Source organism: Haliotis asinina, chromosome 2, assembly GCF_037392515.1.
Source record: "Haliotis asinina isolate JCU_RB_2024 chromosome 2, JCU_Hal_asi_v2, whole genome shotgun sequence".
Taxonomy (NCBI): Eukaryota; Metazoa; Mollusca; class Gastropoda; order Lepetellida; family Haliotidae; genus Haliotis; species Haliotis asinina.
In genome coordinates, this window is record NC_090281.1 from 88,600,102 (window position 1) to 88,619,863 (window position 19,762).

At 39.8% G+C, this 19,762-nt stretch overlaps 1 protein-coding gene across 1 annotated transcript; it reads left to right on the plus strand.

Annotated features, from left to right (window-relative positions):
* The first annotated feature begins 5,520 nt into the window (after positions 1–5,520).
* Positions 5,521–14,359, plus strand: LOC137274540 (uncharacterized). Its single transcript, XM_067807782.1, has 7 exons — positions 5,521–5,711; positions 7,493–7,668; positions 7,906–7,972; positions 8,250–8,314; positions 12,295–12,516; positions 12,742–12,942; positions 13,979–14,359. The coding sequence occupies exons 1-7, from the start codon at positions 5,684–5,686 to the stop codon at positions 14,240–14,242; spliced, it is 1,023 nt and encodes a 340-aa protein (XP_067663883.1). The 5' UTR covers positions 5,521–5,683; the 3' UTR covers positions 14,243–14,359.
* Positions 14,360–19,762: the final 5,403 nt, after the last annotated feature.

Below are 19,762 nucleotides of genomic sequence, written 5' to 3' on the forward strand. Positions count from 1 at the left end.
TAAGCAAATGCTGACATGGTGAACGACGGCGTACCTGGAAACTGTCGTTTGCCTGAGTACATACCAGAACTTGAAACTGACGATGTGAGTTTGTACCGACTTCCCTCCAACGCAGTCATCCAAGAAAAATGGATGCAGTTTGTTTGCAACCCACAGACATAATAACACGTCACGTGTACAAGTAATAAACATGCCTGTCTATGTAATTACATAATGTGAAAGAGACAAAAACTCGGGTGTATGAGACATAAATCAATGTATTGTGTTTATGGTCTATTCCCTGATAGGTGGTAAGTTCAAATTGCATGTGGTCAGTGATTGAAGTTTTGTATTGGATATTGCCATTAGCAGACAGGCAGCCAAACACATAAGTGTCATTAAAGAGACATTGACTTTTGTCTGTGACAGAGACAGCTTGTCACAATCCACATACTTTTCTATGTTTCAGATGACATGTATTAAAACATGTCAGATTTCATACTGGGCGTTATGAAAGTAGTATCTCTAATGCTACACTTTCTTGAAATCTTTGAATGAATTTGTATTACTACTGACTCAAGATGCTTGTAATCACGAGAAACATATCTTGTTCTCAAACTTCGACCGCAGAGATAACCCTTGCACGCGTCACTTGCTGTGTTTTTACAAGCCGCGCGAACCTAATCACTGGGTTTGTTCCCTGTTCACCTACATCTCTATTCACCTACATCTCTGTTCACCTACATCTCTATTCACCTACATCTCTATTCACCTACATCTCTGTTCACCTACATCTCTATTCACCTACATCTCTATTCACCTACATCTCTATTCACCTACATCTCTGTTCACCTACATCTCTATTCACCTACATCTCTATTCACCTACATCTCTGTTCACCTACATCTCTATTCACCTACATCTCTCTTCACCTACATCTCTATTCACCTACATCTCTGTTCACCTACATCTCTATTCACCTACATCTCTGTTCACCTACATCTCTATTCACCTACATCTCTGTTCACCTACATCTCTGTTCACCTACATCTCTATTCACCTACATCTCTCTTCACCTACATCTCTATTCACCTACATCTCTGTTCACCTACATCTCTATTCACCTACATCTCTGTTCACCTACATCTCTATTCACCTACATCTCTGTTCACCTACATCTCTGTTCACCTACATCTCTGTTCACCTACATCTCTGTTCACCTACATCTCTGTTCACCTACATTCTTAAAACAATACTTCATGATCTGTTGACCACAGATTATGCAGTGATAAACGAGCGTCACCCCTATGATATGAAACTTTCGACTCTTCTATTTGAAAGAAGAGAAAGAGGTTTACAGAGGTATAAAATGATTTTATTTATTAAAAGATATTTAATGCCCCCGTGGGAAGAGATATTAATAAGACGATTTGCCCAGAATGATTGAGATACACATTTAAAGCCCAATAGATGTACACAGAGTGTAAATTTGAGATATTTCCAATACACGAATACTAAAACATTTTAACAGCTAATGCTTATTTACACGAGTTTGGACTTAGATAATCACCATTATGAACATTTTGTAACCAGATACGAGAGTTTGTTGAGAAACATCTACTGCTTGAGTGTAGTTTTGTAAAGGTAGTGTTGCCCGATTGGTCACAATGGCTCGGGATATTGGGCGAAGGACAAATTGAATTAACATATCATTTGGGTTTAAGGGGAACAATAAAAACCCTCTAAAATTATTTGGTTTAGAGCAAAGAAGAACGTTTACATTATGAGCAGAAAAGAAGTTAAACCAAACTTTCACCAGATCAACAGCGAGATACAAATCATGCAAATTTATAGTCTTTGCACACGGCGACCAAGGTTAAACGTATCTCTCGGAAAGAAACTTGCTTATGAAACGGTTGCTTATATTTTGACATGTTAGGTCATTTGTAAACGAACTTTAATTCGCCAATTCTTTTCACCTAAATAAATAATGGAATTCATATCGGATATACTTATCTTCCTAGTCCACTATATAAACAGTCAATCAAGATCACTACAGCCCTGGTCAGGCGGTTTCATAATAAGTGTAGGGGTGCATTTTTTCATCCTAATTAGTCAGCTTTGTTTTTTTGACGATGTGGGCGTGGGACTAAACCAATCACTGCGCATGCACGATGGGCGTCGCGCAGTTCTTGAAACCACTTTTCCCCTAAACGATGTGGTGAAATTAGAAAATCGTTTGAACTCCGATTTCGCTAGTGTTTTTTATCTCGTTATTTTTCAGCATTATAAATTCAATTTTATAAGCTGAATTTGCATTTTTGATAATTTACTACCGTAAGCCCATACCAAAAGGTGTTAGAATCTGCAAAGTTATGTTTTGCGTTGCATGTGAACTTTAATGTGATGTTTAGACAATTGACTTGTCTTTGAATGTATCTGTGACGGGTACAAGTAGAGGGATACGGTAAGGCCACGTTTTTCGTGAATACATGATATCATCACTAGTGATTCAAAAACACACTATCATGGCAGTCGCTATGGTACCGACAGATTGTGGTAGGTATTCCTCATAGTCTTTGTTGCTAGTACTAATATTAGATTCAAGTACAACCGAGACCCTTTTCGTTTTTCCGATTATGATAAGTAATGAATGAGGCGATATTCAGTGCAAAAGGCTGGAGCACAATCTATGGACGTAAGAGTTACCTCCCCTGACGATCCCGCTAGTTCTTGGTTCGTTTTCTTGTGTGAAAATGTTGAAACACAGTGAACCACGAGTTACCACCTGACAGTGCAACATCTCCCGAGAGATGCGAGCGTGAGTGCAGACTTGACTTATGTGTACAGGCAACTACTTGTATAACGACCACACTTATAACGAACTGACAGATATAACGAAGTGTTTTCACCTATTTGCTGTATATTTAGATAAGGTCATACACAAGACTACGGTTATAATGAACATAAATTAGTGGACCTCCCGATGCCCTCGTTTTTCAAAGATATCATCGCTCTACGAAAGTAGTAAGTCTGTGTTGAAATATAGGAATTATGATCATCGTAGGGCTGCGATCGCTTTGAGGAACAGGTCACTGTTCAATATAAATGTACGTTATCATAGTGAGTGAGTTTAGTTAAAATTACGCCACTCAACAACATGACAGCTACACGGCGGCATGGTCCAGACAATCCAGTGATCGAAAGCATGGGCATCGATCTACGCAACTGAGGTACTATGATATGTGTCAACCAAGTCAGCGAGCCTGGCAACACGATCCCTCAGGACAAGCATGGGTTACTGAAGATCAGGTATTCTAACCCGGATCTTCACGGTTGTACAATATCATAAACTGTGTCAGAATATATACCGCAACCATCTATCTGTACTAAACAACACATGATACATTGGATCAAGTCACAATACCTATATGTATCTGATGTGATAAGGGGCGGTGGGGTAGCCAAATGGTTAATGTGTTAGCTCCTCAAGCCGAAGAACCGGGTTCGATTCCCAAACAGGTACAATGTGTGAAGTCCATTTCTGGTGTCTTCCGTCTGAATAGTAATCGAATATTGCTAAAAAGCCGCGTAAAGCTAAACTCACGCACTCACTGATAATATGAAAACAAAATTCACTTTGCTACTTGCAATCAGCTCAGTGACTGCGTTTCCAAGAACCTGTGGATTGGATAGTGGTAGCCTTGACCCCGTACTTACTGACCTTATATGATAACAAAATGTTTTCTAACTCTTGTATCGGCTCACTAACATAAAACAACCACAATTGAACACAACAGACAGGCCAGAGCAGCTAAAAAATAAATAAAGCTTTGAAAAGCAGGGCAAAAGAAAACATATACTTGAAAATTCGATTACATGCTTCATGGAAACGTTACTGCCTAAACACCGTACACTGAAGCACTGCAAACGTCTTCAGCTTAATTTAAAACCCAAACTGCGACACCCGTGTCAAACTACGTGGCCATTTCTTATTTGTTTCATATCTTTCCTTTAGCAATCATAGGTGAGTGAATGAGTGAGTTTAGTTTTAGGCCGAACGCAACACTATCCCTGCTAAAGTATTTGGCAGGGGTTGTTATACAATAGAGTCTAGACCAGGGTCTATATTTTCGATGATCTCTTAGCGCTAAGATAGTCTTAAGTGCCATACATTGACATTAACTTACGACTATCTTAGCGCTAAGACAGCTTCGGAAATCTAGGCCAAGACAATCCATTGGTCAACAGCATGAACATCAATCTACGCAACTGGGATACGGTGAAATATGTCAGAGAGCATGATCCGTTTCTCGCCTCTTACAAGTATAGGTTACTGAAGGATCTTCACGCGCGATCAAACATTTAAGTGTTTACCCTATTTTGCACGATTAATTGATACATTGATATCTAAATTTGTTGTTGTTTCTGTCAACGACACATTCCGAGTAATATCCTGAAACGGATCATCACATTTAGTTTCAACTAGAGGTTTGTAATTCTCTTAGCATCACAAAACCACTTTAGTTTTGAGCTGGTTGAACTAGTGGGATTAGTAATGTTGAGATCGTATAGAACGGGACCTACTTGCACTAAAAACTGTCTTAGCACAAAGGCCGCCTTAAACCTAAACTAGAGTATGGGAATTGCGATCAGCGTAGTGCTAAAATCGGTCAGTGCAAGTGGACCTTGGTAGGCCAGGATTTGTGTCTGATTTGACTCCATTTCGCCATCAGCTGGTTACATGAAATAACGATGACCTAGTTACGAATGTACACGCTCCGAGTACTGCCATCCGTCGTCAACATTCGTCCGTGTCCAAGTATGACGTGAATGGTCAGAGGTCCAGTTGTAATGAGAAACATCAGCACAACTGACAGGTGTTATTTCAACATATGTGAATCATAACATGAATAACCATAAGGTCTAAACATCAATGGAATATTACCTCGAAGTGCATCAAAATATATCAGTTTCAACGACTGACAGTGTCACCATAAGTTGACATAACAGGTGACGTCACACTGATTGTGAAAGCGGACCCGTGATTTTCCCCTGCAAAGTATTGTAATAGAATTCCACCATTGTTTGCGTATTGGCGCGACATTAAAGTTAAATACTTGCTAGAGTACAGGGAGGGCAGAACAGGGCCCAACCGTCAATCATTTGTATATTACAAACACGTGACTGGGTTGTCGGTAAACAAAACGAGGGCACTCGTTTAACTGAGGCCTACGATAACCTTTGTATGTTACAGTTGAGGTCGGGTTGATAGGAAATATACCGACTGGAGTGTCGAACGGTAATATGATAAAAACAGACCAAACTCGACATGCTAAATTTGAGTGTATTGCGTCACACCTTTAGAATACACAACAACACATGTAGCAACGCGTTAGACTGTTTGCGTAAACATAAACAATTTTACACTATAAGAACTCTAGCTATTTTGTACAAACATCAGGTAAAAAACGAAACATTTCGATAACTTATGTCAGGAGAGAGAGAGAGAGAGAGAGAGAGAGAGAGAGAGAGAGAGAGAAACAAAGTCAACTAGTATGGCGGAAATATTGATGGATACACTTTAGCGGGTGTCGCACTGTGGGTTATCTTCCATGGGAGGTAACTCTATTTGACCTTTGGTCCATTCAGCGCTAGACTTTGACCCATCTGTCGTAGTGACACATACTTCCAAACTTACAGAATGGCCACCGATGGTGTTCTGCGAAACGGTAAGAATACTAACCCAAACGGGTCACACCAGAGACCACAGTGAGATGGGAAATTCAAACCTTCTTCTTCAAATGGACTGTAACATTGCGCAGAAGTGAAAATAGAAGGATGTGAGCAGTAGTGAAAATCAGGGATTGTGGAACAGTCTAGGCGTAATCCAAGAACGGGAACGGGTAAACACAAACTATTGGCTGTGTACAGTGGGTTTGTTCAGAGATAGAGCAGCCGTCCGTGAGGTACCGCTTATAACTGTGGATGTAAAAGTTTTACACGATAAATTACTATTTTGATTCTGACGGAAATGAAAAAAAGTCAAACACGAGCGCATTGCAAAGACGTCTGCACCGTTCAGCTATCTACAAAATGCTGGAATGTTGATTATGCATTGTAATTCAACTAGCGGATCCCATTCAGTTGATTGTTTTAGTTACTTGAGCAATACGAGTTACGTCCCCTTATAAGATTTTATTTCTCTTGGTGCGGATAAACAATATGAAAATGTGGTCATGATGTTGAACCAGTGAATGAGGATTTTAAAAATGGTAAACATTTTTTTCTCCTGAAAGTGATAAATTGTTGATTTGTTTCTCCCCATATTCTTAGTATTGTGTAAAATAGTAGTATTAGAAATTCAATAAACATTTCACATGTTCATTTTGTTTCACATGTTGCATTCTTTAATCTTCGTTACAGAATCAACAATCTAAACAACAACAACGTTTGACACAGGCATGCAAATGTGTCGTTTGCTTTAGGAAGATCACGTTTTGTGATTAGTGTGAGAATTTTGTAACAGAATGCAATAAAAGTTATACCACGTGGTAAATCGCCACCTTCATGTATTACCGTCTTTATTACTAAAGTAATGTCTGAAATAGGGAAAAAACTGTTGTTAGACTGTTATTCTGTATCCCTCCGATTTACACAACTGCAAATAGGATATGTGGAAATAACTCACTTCGGCCTAACTGGGCATAAGAGGATATCCAGGCCCAGATGTTTACTCGTAAAATCAGGCACAAAATTTGAAAAAATACGAATAGCTTCTGAAAGCAATACATCACACAATAGATGGCAATTACAAATAGTTCGCTCAGCCAGGTGTGACGAGAGACAGTCGACTCACCAGGGGTGAAATGCATGGGCTGCCTACTGGCACAAGTTGTCTTCTTAGGGATATTTTGTGCGTTTTTTCAAGTGTATTGAATATGTCTCATTTAGTGACTAACACCATACATGTTTTTCTTTCATGTTTATGTTATGATATATATAAGAGTATGATAACTGATACCCATAGAAAGCGTACATCGTATTAAATGTCTCGGTATGAGATCGAAGAAGATCGGAAAATCGACAGGACTGGATATTGCTATATATGTTGGGACATGCCTTGCACGTCCCTACTTGAATTCCAATATGGGATTATCATATCTTAACTAATATCTCTATTTCCGACACCAACCAACGTCTGCTTCACCGTTTACAATGAAGCTAAGTCTAATTTCACAATGGGCGTTTAAAAAGTATCCATTGTAATACAATAACAACTAAATAAGTCGCTTTGCTCATTTCTGCACGTATCTCGCCTCACTAAAGTTTTTTTTTTCACGTTTGCTATCTCTCCACCACTGGAACTGTACTTACTTTAACAAATATTGCACTCTCTCGCATATCATCTACATAAATTCTAGAGAAAAAAGTGTGGTTTTTTTCGATTTTCTACAGTACTATTGGTTTGTTTTCGATAATCACATTGTAAATTAACACTGCTCACTGACAGGTGTTCGCGGAAGCCTCGACGCCTGGATTCAGAAATTGGAGTGTGGGGGCGATGTTGAACGGCAAATGTTTTTCAAGAAACGCTTTATTGAGCGTCTCCGGAAATCAGCGGTTGCCATAGAAACAGACAAAGCCAATGAACAACACTATGAGGTTCCCACAGAATTCTTCCTTGCGGTAAGCTCCTACATCTTCTGTTATATTTGTCTATTCCACCATATTGGTGGAGTCATGATGAATGCATCTTAAGCAACAAACAATTAGGTTACATGAGCATCGACGCAACTGGGATAAAATGACTTGTCGCAAACTAAAAGCCTGGTCATATCATCATGTTTGTCGCATCTTAGGATAAGCATGGGTCCATGTTGCGATCGCCCCAGAGTTCCTGTACGTCTTTGTTTCTATGTCTAGTCTTTGGGCCCACGACTGAAGTACAGCGGATGCTATTGGCCGGAGGGAGTCTCATCGCTGGAACAAGGTAAGGGGAATGGATCTGATCTGCAGGGGCTGACTGCTGAACAATAGAACGATAGTGTGATGCGTTCCACGACTGAAAAATGAACGAATTACCGTTTTAGAGTTACTTCCCCTTGGCCAACCGATATGGAGTAAGTGCATTCATTTGTACATCGAGTTGGCGAAGTCATTGCAATATGGGACACTTAACACGTTCAGAGAGGATATATGTATCAAACATTACTTTGAAAAAGAATTTCCCATTATGTTTTAATGTATAAACTATAATTTATTTTAAGCTGAGGAAGCGTCCCTGGCTTTGTACTGTGAACGGGCGAAGATTGAAGATGGACAGACAATTATGGTAAAACATGAGTTGTTCTTCGGATGTTAACAAGTGTTACACAAACTTCTTCTGTTACTGGGTCCGTGTGCTTGTGATAGAATAACTGCAATTGTCTACCTAGATCCTCAGTCGAAGTCCATTACCTCCACCTGAGTTCCATATAAAAGGGTATTTCCGTTACTTGAATTTGGAGGAGTCTGGAGATAACAGTATGATTTAAGAAATGCACTTCAGGTATGCCCTACCCTGTTTTGTCCTGAAATTTGTTATATGACCATCGAAACTCGGGTGAAAATGAAGTGTGCGCGCGCACGCACGCATACACACACACACACATACACTCCTTTACTCAGTAGTGGTTTTGTTAGGTTTTGATTGCCAAGTAGTATTTAGTCATATAAAACATTAATTCCTCCTCGGATTTGCCATCTTTAGGCGTTACAGAATCCAATAAAAGTTCAATCCCAGTTTCCATTTGATTAAGATACTTGTTGATAGGATACACTGCTGGCTACTTTCACCTATAATGTAAATGTTTAATAATAATAATAATAATGCACATTTATAATGCGCCTTTTCCACGCCCTTAGGTATGCTCAAAGCGCTACAGAAATAAATAGAAATATGTACAAAGATGAAGATGGGTTAAATTATGTGAAGTATACTGAGAAAAGGTGGGTTTTCAGTTTTGCTTTGAAACTGTCAAAACTTTTAGAGTCTTTGATATCACATGGAAGAGCATTCCAGAGGACTGGTGCTGTGTAGGAGAAGCTGCGGTGTCCGAAAGATTTCAGTCTGTAGGTGGGTATCACAAGAATATTCTGAGAGTTGGAACGGAGGGTGCGGGCTGGTACATATGGGTGAAGCAGGTTAGACAGGTAGGAAGGGGCCAAGCCACGAAGACATTTATATGTCAGGCAGAGTATTTTGAAGTCAATTCTTGCTTTGACTGGTAGCCAGTGGAGTTCTTTCAGGATAGGAGTGATGTGGGCACATTTGGAAGTTCTACTGATAATGCGGGCAGAGGTGTTTTGTATCCTCTGCAGTTTAACAGCCAGATTGGAGTTAATGCCAGAAAGAACACTGTTACAATAGTCGAGCCTGGATGTTACCAGAGCTCGAACCAGGGCTTGAGTTGCTGCAGAAGTCAAGTACTGGCGAATGTTGCTGATCGACCGGAGATGGAAGAAGCATACTTTGCTCACTTGGTTGACATGGGCATTGAACGTCAAAGAAGAATCAATGTGAACGCCAAGATTCCTCACAACATCTGATGGGCAGATATCCGCATCTGCAACTTTGAGGATGACAGCTTCCACCTTGCTTAGTTGTTGTCTTGTGCCTACAAGGAGAGCTTCGGTTTTCGTGTCGTTCAGCTTGAGCTTATTTGTAGTCATCCACGACTTTATGTCTAGTGTACAGTCAGCGATGCGTTGAAGAGACTCATTCAACTCTGATGGGTGAAAGGATTCCAGAAGCTGTGTGTCATCAGCATAAACATGATGAGACATGCCGTGATCACTGACAATGTTTCCAACATGCCCTGTGTACAGTACAAACAGAACCGGACCAAGAACCGATCCTTGGGGCACCCCACAGGAGACAGCCACAGCAGGAGAGCGCTCTCTGCCCACAAGGACCGATTGATGCCGGTCTGTCAAGTAAGAGGAAACCCACTGAAGGACAAGGTCACACAGTCCATAATGATGCTTCAATCTAGTCAGGAGTTTAGGGTGGTCAACGGTATCGAAAGCCGCGGATAAGTCCAACATGACGAGAGCTGAAATCTTACCCTCATCAGTAGCACGTTGAAGTTTGTCTGTTACCTGGAGCAATGCTGTCTCTGTACTGTAGTACTGCCAGTAGGCCAGTATATTAACAATCATAGTGATGGGGGAGATCAGCAGGTCCAGGTGCTTTATCAGAAGTTTGGTTGGAATTGGATCAGAGTCACAAGAAGTGGGTTTTGACGAACGAATGAGTTGTACAATATCCTGGGGACTAAATGTTCTGAAATGCGACAGGGGGCTACCTACAAGCACTGGTTCACTGAAATCGCCATTACAAGTAAGACCATGACGAATTTTCTCTATTTTTGAGATAAAGAAGGAGTTGAATGAGTTTGCCAGTTCCTTCTGTTCCTCTGCTGGAGTCTGAGTATCTTGGTCTCGTCCCTTTCCAAGCAGTTTGCCCATGATCCGATATAGGGATGCTGGCTTACCCATGCTGTCGGCTATGCTCTGGAGACAATAGTTCCTTTTAGCTGAAATAATCAGGTGTCTGGTATCATTGCAACACTGCCGATATATTTGCCGATGTATCTCTAGCCGAGTACTACGCCATTGTCTCTCTGCTCTGCGCCGAATACACTTCGAGTGACGTACAGTCTCATCATACCATGGGGCATGAGGACGAAGGATCACAGTCTTCTCAACTGCAGGAGCGTGCTTATCCAGAAGTGATGTAAGAGTATCACAGAAGAGTTGAACAAGTTCATCAACGTCGGAAGGAGGATCACTCAGTAGTTTTGAGTTCAATAAATCAAGCCTGAAAGTCTCAGATGAGATTTTACTGATGTTTCGACAGGGCAAAACCAATCGTTCGTTCTCCGGCTTTGTCAGCCTTAAGTTGAAAAAGACACTGAAGTGGTCTGAAATCTGCTGGTCCTTGACCTGAACGTCACAAACAAGTTTGAGATCACTGTGGGTGATAACCCAGTCCAGAATATTTCCAGACTTATGAGTCGGCATGATGACATGCTGAGTCAAAGAGTGAGAGTTCATGAGTCTGACAAATTTCTTTACCTCTGGTTTTTCCTGAGAATTGAAATGTATGTTAAAATCCCCTAGGTAAATTGTACAGTTTCTGGAGTGTGATGCAAAAAGAGCGGACAACTCTTGATGAAAGTCACTGTTTGACAGTTTGTTTTTGACGGAGGGTGGAGGACGATAAATACAGACCAGTCTCACGGTAGTCTGACCAGATGTCAACATTACCTCTAATTTTTCAAAAGATTTAAGATTACTGTTTAAATCTGTAAGACAAATTGTGAGTGTTTTCCTGTAGAGAATCGCAAGACCACCACCTTTAGAGTCGAGTCTTGGATGATGCACAAAGGAATGAGACATTGGGGTCATTTCAGTTATTTTAGTCTCATCACCAGCATTCCTCAGCCAGGTCTCGGTAAGAATTAGCACATCAATATCATCCTCAATGATCATATCAAAGATATCTACACATTTATTACGAGATGACTGGGCGTTCCAAAGACACATTTTAAGATATTTTGGGGGAGCTTGGGGGTGTACTTGGACTAGATTGTTGCGGTTAACACCACGACATGACACAGTTTTTGAAACGTTTGGGAAAACATTGTGATACACAGCAATTTTCCTTTTAATTTTCCTTCCTGCTCTGTTGCCTCTCTTGGTTCTCTTGCTGACTGAGATCCCAGCATTGCGTAACATTGTCAGGAGTGTGGCGTCAATATGATGATGTAAGACTCCACTCCGACCAGGGGTACAGGGTAACCAACCTGGGCTGGCTGGTTGATTGAGGGACAAAAGCTCTGCCCTGCTGTAGACACCATATGGCTGATGTTGATTAACAGTCATTGTGATCTGGGTGCTGTGGGCTTGGGGAAAGATTGATAGCCCAGGCCAAGATGTGAAAATTTTCATACACAGTAATGTGAAAAACATCAAATAACTCCACATATTGACAGATTTGAAGTCTGAAATTTCACACAAATGATCCTGGTGATGTTAGTGACATCTCTGACAAGTTTGATCACTGTAGCAGGTATATATCCGCAAGAATACAACAAAATAGGAGGAGCTACTGATTGCTGCTGCCTAGCGCGACCAGCTTACTCACTCAGATTTCAGGCCATGCATCACATCTAATTCTCACGCTATGCTGACATGCAGCGATATAGGTAGCGTTCAAATCAGCATTAAACTCATGTCACTCACTCACTGCTTGAAATCCTAAACCAGGATCTTGGATGTGGCTGGGGGTCTTTCGGCCTGTTCGTGGTCGAGAAGTTCCCTCATTGCAAGGTCACGTGTGTTTCCAACTCAAACACGCAAAGGGCGCTGATCACTGCACGTGCGGAACAGAGAGGATACCGCGACAGACTGGAGGTCATCACAGCAGACGCTAATGAATACATGACCCCCAAGAAATACGACAGGATTGTTTCCATAGAGATGTTTGAGGTAAGAAAATAACATATGCACTGTTTGTCGTGTGCTTTTCTAAACTTCAACATACGATTGATATTTGGTCCCTGAAAGTGTGTTTCTTGACGTAGAAACTGCGCTTGGGGTGCTGAACAAAGAAGAAACAAACTGACGAAAAAGGACTGACCAAGTTTTGATTATTTAAAGGAATATTACTGACGTGAATCAACACACGCTCACTCACTTCCTCAATTCTTATAGCATATGAAAAACTACGGAGTTCTGTTCCAACGCGTGTCGTCTTGGCTGAAACCCTCAGGTTACCTGTTTGTCCAAGTCTTCTGCCACAGGGACCATCCCTACGCCTTCGACACTAGCAGCGGTTCTGACACTGAGTGGATGGCTAAAAACTTTTTCTCGGGTGGAACCATGCCGTCCCGTGACCTTTTTCTCTACTTCCAGGTGAGAATCCTTAGTGAAACGGAGGCTTCACTGTTAGAAGCATATATGTTTCTTAACTGTTTGAGCATTTGCGTTGTAATTCTTATGTGAAAAATCAAATGCTTCTGATGGATTTCTGTCCTACGAGACTGCTCATGGTAACAAAATTCTATTGCTATCGTATTGTCCACTGTCTGATGTCTCCCTGTCATTATTGATTATCCATAATGTGTAGCCCCATTTAGCAATGGTCAGTACTCAGGACGCATTAGCCATCACACCTTGTTGTTTCAGAGCTGACCGAGGCATCTCTTTCTGTCTTATCACAAACGGGCATGCCGTTTCTATGCTCTGGTGTCTTTGAATGACAATTTTTATAGGATCAGTCTCTCAATGATGCTATCGTTGCGAATGGATCCGTCGTATTTATCTTGATAGTGTTGGTTTGTAATACACTGGATTATCCAGAACTGTATCATCACTGATCGACAGTTTATACAATATTTTGGTTCGTATGGTCGGCTTCAACACACGCATGTAATGCCTTTTGAATGCATTACTCATTTCACCTGTCCAGTAAATTAAAAACTTAAACGAGACTTACCTGTAAGCTCAAGTTTGATTTTAATTCAACATACCTAGTAAGCACATTTCAAGGTATGATAAAGCCTTCCTCGTTATCATGGAATATATAGTTCGTGACACTAAGCACGCGCAGACGATGTACTTCCCGTGTACTAAAATATTCAACCTCAGCATCAGAGAAAATATGTATCTGTTATACCCGAAAACCTTTAATTGTGAGGGTAAAAGTTAGTAGTCGAAATCATGAGTTGATCACTGAGAAGGCACGATGACATCGGATGTTTTCAAAAGGAAATTGCGCATGCTCTAACGGAGGTAGGGGTCATTTGCGCAAGTTAATGAAAACGTATGCCTTTCTGTTGGTCACGTGGGACAGCGTTGAATTAAATTGGTTTAAATTTCTTTGGATTATATGCCATTTGATTATATTCCTGTCCACGTTCTTACTCATCCACTCAATTTCTACCTGCAGAATGACGTCACAGTGGTCAATCAGTGGGTAGTCAATGGAACACATTACTCTAAGACCCTTGAAGCATGGCTCCAACGCACGGACAAGAATAAAGAGAACATCATGCGCATCCTCCGCCAATCATATGGCGAGGATGCAGAACAGCAACTGTTCAACTGGAGACTGTTCTTCATGTTCTGTTCAGAAGTATTCGGATATAGGAGAGGGAATGAGTGGTTTTTTACACATGTGCTCATGAAGAGAAAACTGCAGAGCTCTTTATAAAATGTTCCAAGATAGTCAGAATGTCTACAAAACTACATTAAATATTTGTGGATTTACATGACCATTAACCTTGTTATTTTTATACTTTAATTTTTAAATAAATGTTGAATTACTGTGGTTTATATGTTTGTATTTGGGTGAATGAGTTTAGTTTTACGTTGTATTCAGCAATATTCCAAAAATATGACCGCGGTCTGTAAATAATAGAGCTTCTACATGAATGTAAGTGAACATATAAATAACACCAATATCTAATTTCAAAGAAATTTAAATGTCAGAAGAAATACTTCAATAAAGAGGAGTAACAACGAATAAATCTAATTTATGGACAATTGACACGGGACTTTTTTTCGTGTTGCATGTATTGTTTTTATGGACTGTGTTTTGGGTAGATCGTTGTTAAACTTTGCAGGATGAAAATCATGATCAAATCATTTCAAGATGAAATGCATAGTTTCAGTTGAATTTTCTGCCGATTATTTAGCTATTGACATGTCCTTCGCCTACCTACCTCAGACAGTGATGTTTAGATTGATCTGAAAACATTTTACTCGTTGATTTTATGTCTTCACGAGAAAAAAAGCAACAAAAACTTAAGCTGAAATTGTGTGGTTGTAGGTGTGAGAAGTTTATGGAAATCACTTGAAGTGACCAATACTCATGTCCAGTGACTACTGGCAAGCGAACAGTTATCGCCACATTATGGCGGTATTTACAAAATTATCTGTCCCTTCGTTAAATTGACGAAACGGAGTTAATTATGATACTTAATTAGCTAATCGCCAGTGCTTCCCATCCTTTCACTGCGGCCTATCATGTTCAGTTTTATTACGGTGGATTGGAATTATGGCAGTATGTAGATGTTTTCTCACAACGAACTTTAACAGTTGTCGCCATTCGCCGAATTTCTTATGCCATTCGTGAAATAATGTGCATTGATTTCATACAGTAACCTGGAATAATTGATTGTGTGACTATTTAAATGTTTCATCTTCAGTATGTTGACAGGGATTGAATCAGTTAATGGGGATTGAATCAGGTAATGGGGATTGAATCAGTTAATGACACCCTTTACCCCCTTTACCTTTGTAGGGTTGATAACTTCATCAGTCTCCTAAGTTACCTTCCATGTTCCACTTTTGTTGTCTGTTATTGTTGTCAAATATCGTGGGGAAAATACTGAAATTGTAACTGACCGTAATTACACATGTATGATACAGGTGTATTTGCGATAACTTTTAAGCGGCGATAACTGTTTGCTAGTCAGTGCAGTATGTAGATCTACCTTTGATCGTTGTATAGTTCGCCTCCTTTTGACTATACTGTCTATTTGCTATCACGTTTGATCTGATCAGTACTTACTGTGCATTAGCTAATATTTACCCCCAAGTTTATTTTCAATACTTTAGTTGACAAGGGTCAATAATATGTGATAAATCAGTGAAAAGAATGATTTAGAGAAAAGATTTAAGAGACACAATGGAAATGGAGACTCACTGATCTATCACAGATTACTGCCGACGGTGTTTTATTTACTACTTTCTAACAAGACATGATAACTACTGTAGATATGTAAATATTTGTTCGATTTCAAATGTACAGAGTGGAGAGTGTCGACATAGAGTTAGAAGTTGATACATTACTTGAGGAGAGGCATCTGAGTAAACAGACTGAGTAAAATACATGTTTGATAAACAGACGGAGTAAAATACATATTTGATAAACAAACTGAGTAAAAGACATTTGATAGACAGGAACGTCACCTAATTCAAAACTACACGCACTGAAATGACCAGTGTTTTTCAGTTCATGATGTTCATATTTCACAACATAATAATTTGTTCATTATTTAAGAAATACGGTTCGCTCCACCACCAGACTCATGAGAGCCCGGGGTACTGAAGAATATGAACTGAAGAATATGGCACTTTTACTTTTTACCAGGCAGCAAAAACATTAGAAAAGAACACTGAGAATGGAAAAAATATATTTGTTACTGGTTAAAGTAAATATTAAAGTAAAAAAAATGTCCGTGTCTGTTGCATTACAATAAAACTGCTGGACTTAACGCTGGTTGTCAAAATTTAATGATGGATGGAAAGAGAATCCACCCACGCTTTCCACCCGAATTCGAGATTTGCAGGGACATTCCTCCCCATTCCACAACAGACCAGAGAAGAAAACAAAGTACAGCCCTGACAGCACCCAAAAACCGTGTTTAGGGAGGACTAGGAAAGTTCATAACTATGAACATTGTGACATTTCTAATAAAGATTTTTGGTAAAAACAATTAATATTTGTTACACTGATGTACTCAGAACAAAACTGGTTTTAGTTAATTGGATTTGGACCCTGTTTTCTCAGATGCTCATTGTTCACTGACGCGGACTGTAGACAGTTGCAATACAGGAATGTCAATCAAACACTGAAATTAAAAACAACAAACCGCTAAAGTTGGCATCGACACACTGCCCAGTTTCACATTCCTTTTATGACACTAGTACCACAAAACATTTGGCGATGGTATGTGTGATCTCGAGACTTGTTCAGTCCGTGACAAGTAAACATTAACACATAGTTTTATAATATTAATAGTTGTTTTTCCCCATTTTTATTGACAAGGGTCCCCTCTCCAACCATATACCATAATATTTTGTCCCCACGAGCATAGATCTTTACACAGCCTCTCCACACGAATATTGTCGCATTACCTGGCAGTCTTATTGTCTACGAATTTCATATTGATTAACCTATTCCCAAAACCCGTTCATCTACAGATGTCTGCAGTCACTTTGGCAGGAACCTCACATGCACAATGCTTTCAAATAACAATTTTGGGAGAGCAAATATAGGTCCTCGCCTCAGACCTGAGATGTTGCACAAACCAATAGTTGAATTGCCATATTGAAAGGTGTTTAGCTCCAACGGGTTATTTTCCTAGTCAGAATTCAAAATTGTGTAAGGGAATACACCGAACCTGTGTTAAGATTTGTCATATCTATTTCAATTGTTCGTTTTAGAGCACGATGAACAATGTTTTTTTTAAACTGGGAAAAAGAAAGCTATGAGCGATAAAAAGCCTGATCCTAGATCAGTAAAACATTATGAATGACACAGAGCACGTTTACTTAGACCAAAAGGTAAACATGCAGACTTTAACATCAACAGAGAATGGAACTGTACCTTATTCTTCATGCTGCATAAATAAAGGGATGCGTTTCTTTACAGGTACAGTTTGTTCATAATGCATACGTGAACATTCTATATATATATATATATATATATATATATATATATATATATATATATATATATATATATATATATATATATATATATATATATGTGCCCACATATATGGGTTGACGTCGTAGACTGAAAAGGACATAACTGGCACTGTATATGAAGATTCCACAAACGACGTACAAATACGTTGTCTTCATTGGCAAAGATTTCTCTGCAGTCTTTACAATGGATTCCTTATGAAATGTCACTCAGGATGTTTGATACCTGTACATGGTTTCCTCTAGGAACCTGCAGAAATAAATTACTCATTGTTCCATGAAAAGGCGGGAACACACGTTTCACAGTTTCAATATATTTATTTGTCACAACAAATTCATAACCATAACTCATTTTATACAATTTCTCATTCACAAATTCCTCACAATTGACAAACAAAACAAACAACAGTCATAGAATTGTAAAAGAGTACTGTGAGGCACTGTACATGTCCTTGAGACGCCTTCACACACCCGTCGGACGAATTAGCACTAGGGCAGTAACAACCAACACGCATGGTTCATCTCAGATGTTGCACAGGGTGTAGTAGTTACTCATTCCAAATGTCCACATTTACGTAATTTCTTCAACCTTTATATGCGCAATACGTGAAGGTCTCAGCACAGTGTACACTTGTATCCATTCTTCATGTAGGTCTTCAGTTCATAAGCAGACGACACAGAAGCAACAACCGACGCTTGAACACTGGGGGTGGTGTGAGTTGGTTGAACTGTATGCTTGGTTTTGAAGACTTGGGAGATCTGGCGAACGATCTTCCTGGCACCTCTAGCTTTCTGCACACGTGGATACTGGGTGACTGTCTTGATGGGAGATTGTCGGTAATTCAATCCTTTAAAGGAGTTATTAAGACAGGAAGCCAGGTTCTTCTTCTGACAGCACTCGCAGGAATCAGTAGACGTGTAGTACTCTAACCATCTCAGGACCTTCTTCGTTCCACGTCTTGAGGAGGAGGTGTTTGCTGCAGCAGATTCCATGTTAACAAGGGCTGTATTGATCAATTCTGTATTGGTAAAGACAATATAATGTCGACTACATCTACACAACTGATACTTATACCCGTATTAGCTAACCTGATCAAAGTGGTCTCCCGCCAGCCAATCAGAATCACGGCGGCAAAGTTGCAAGGGATCCACTGTAATAACAACACGATCACGCGTGTAATAACAAAGTAGGAACGGTGAATGATTACATCTTCAAAACTTGTTTAGAGCAACCCAAAATGATTGCCTTCTTTAGGCCAATGTTATTCTCTGCACAACATTTCTAGCTCAATATTCAACGGTTTGAAATTAGGTATGGTTTGTAGAAGGTAATCATCAGTCATCCGAAATATAGTCAGCCATGGTAGAAAACTAATGGATTTATGTAGCAATGCTTAGTAATCCAAAACAATGTTATGTTATCACTGTAGATTCTTACTGTAACCATTGAGGGTGTAACCACTGAACATGTGTTAATCTTTGCCTTGGAAAAGATTGTTATTCATGCTAGTTGATGGAATCTTGTATGAAGAAAAACTACCGTAGACATCGTTACTCCTACACTGCTTAGAATGTACCTAATCGATAGCCATTTGACTGGCAACACGGATTCTGCACTCCAGCTCCCTCTCCAAGGATGATATCCGAGAATGCGGAGGTAGAAGGGTAAACACACTAAGAGCTATGTCTCTATAAAATGCACGTATGGACGAGGGTCGCTGCTGCAGTCATACAGATAAATTATGAACAGTTACTACGGGTATTAAGAAATGCATTAACACATCACATGTCTTAAAGTTACGCATCTTGTAGACAATGTCGTATGTGTGAGAAGCAAGATTGTTCTTTGAAAATTGTGAATTTGCAACAGTTTCCAGATCGAACTTATCTAGCACTTAAAAATCATTAGTACTTGATAAAACACGAGGGAACAAATACAGGAGTTAGTCAAGCAAGTATGACAGTGTGGTATGGTGTCCAGGGAAGGGGCTCAACTCCCCTAGAGTATCAAAATCTGAGAAAAGACGAAGGCATAGCCCTATAACAGACTTAAGAAGTGTTTTTTCTTTCTTAATGAGATCGGTGGAAGTAATCAATAACTGTTGTTACTTAACGCTAATGTTTTGAGACATTTTTTTATTCACTCAATATCATTTGTTAAACGCCGCATTCATTGTTATACATGTACACAATCGCTGACTGGCTTCCCCGAAAAAAGGTTTCCCTTAAGTTTCAG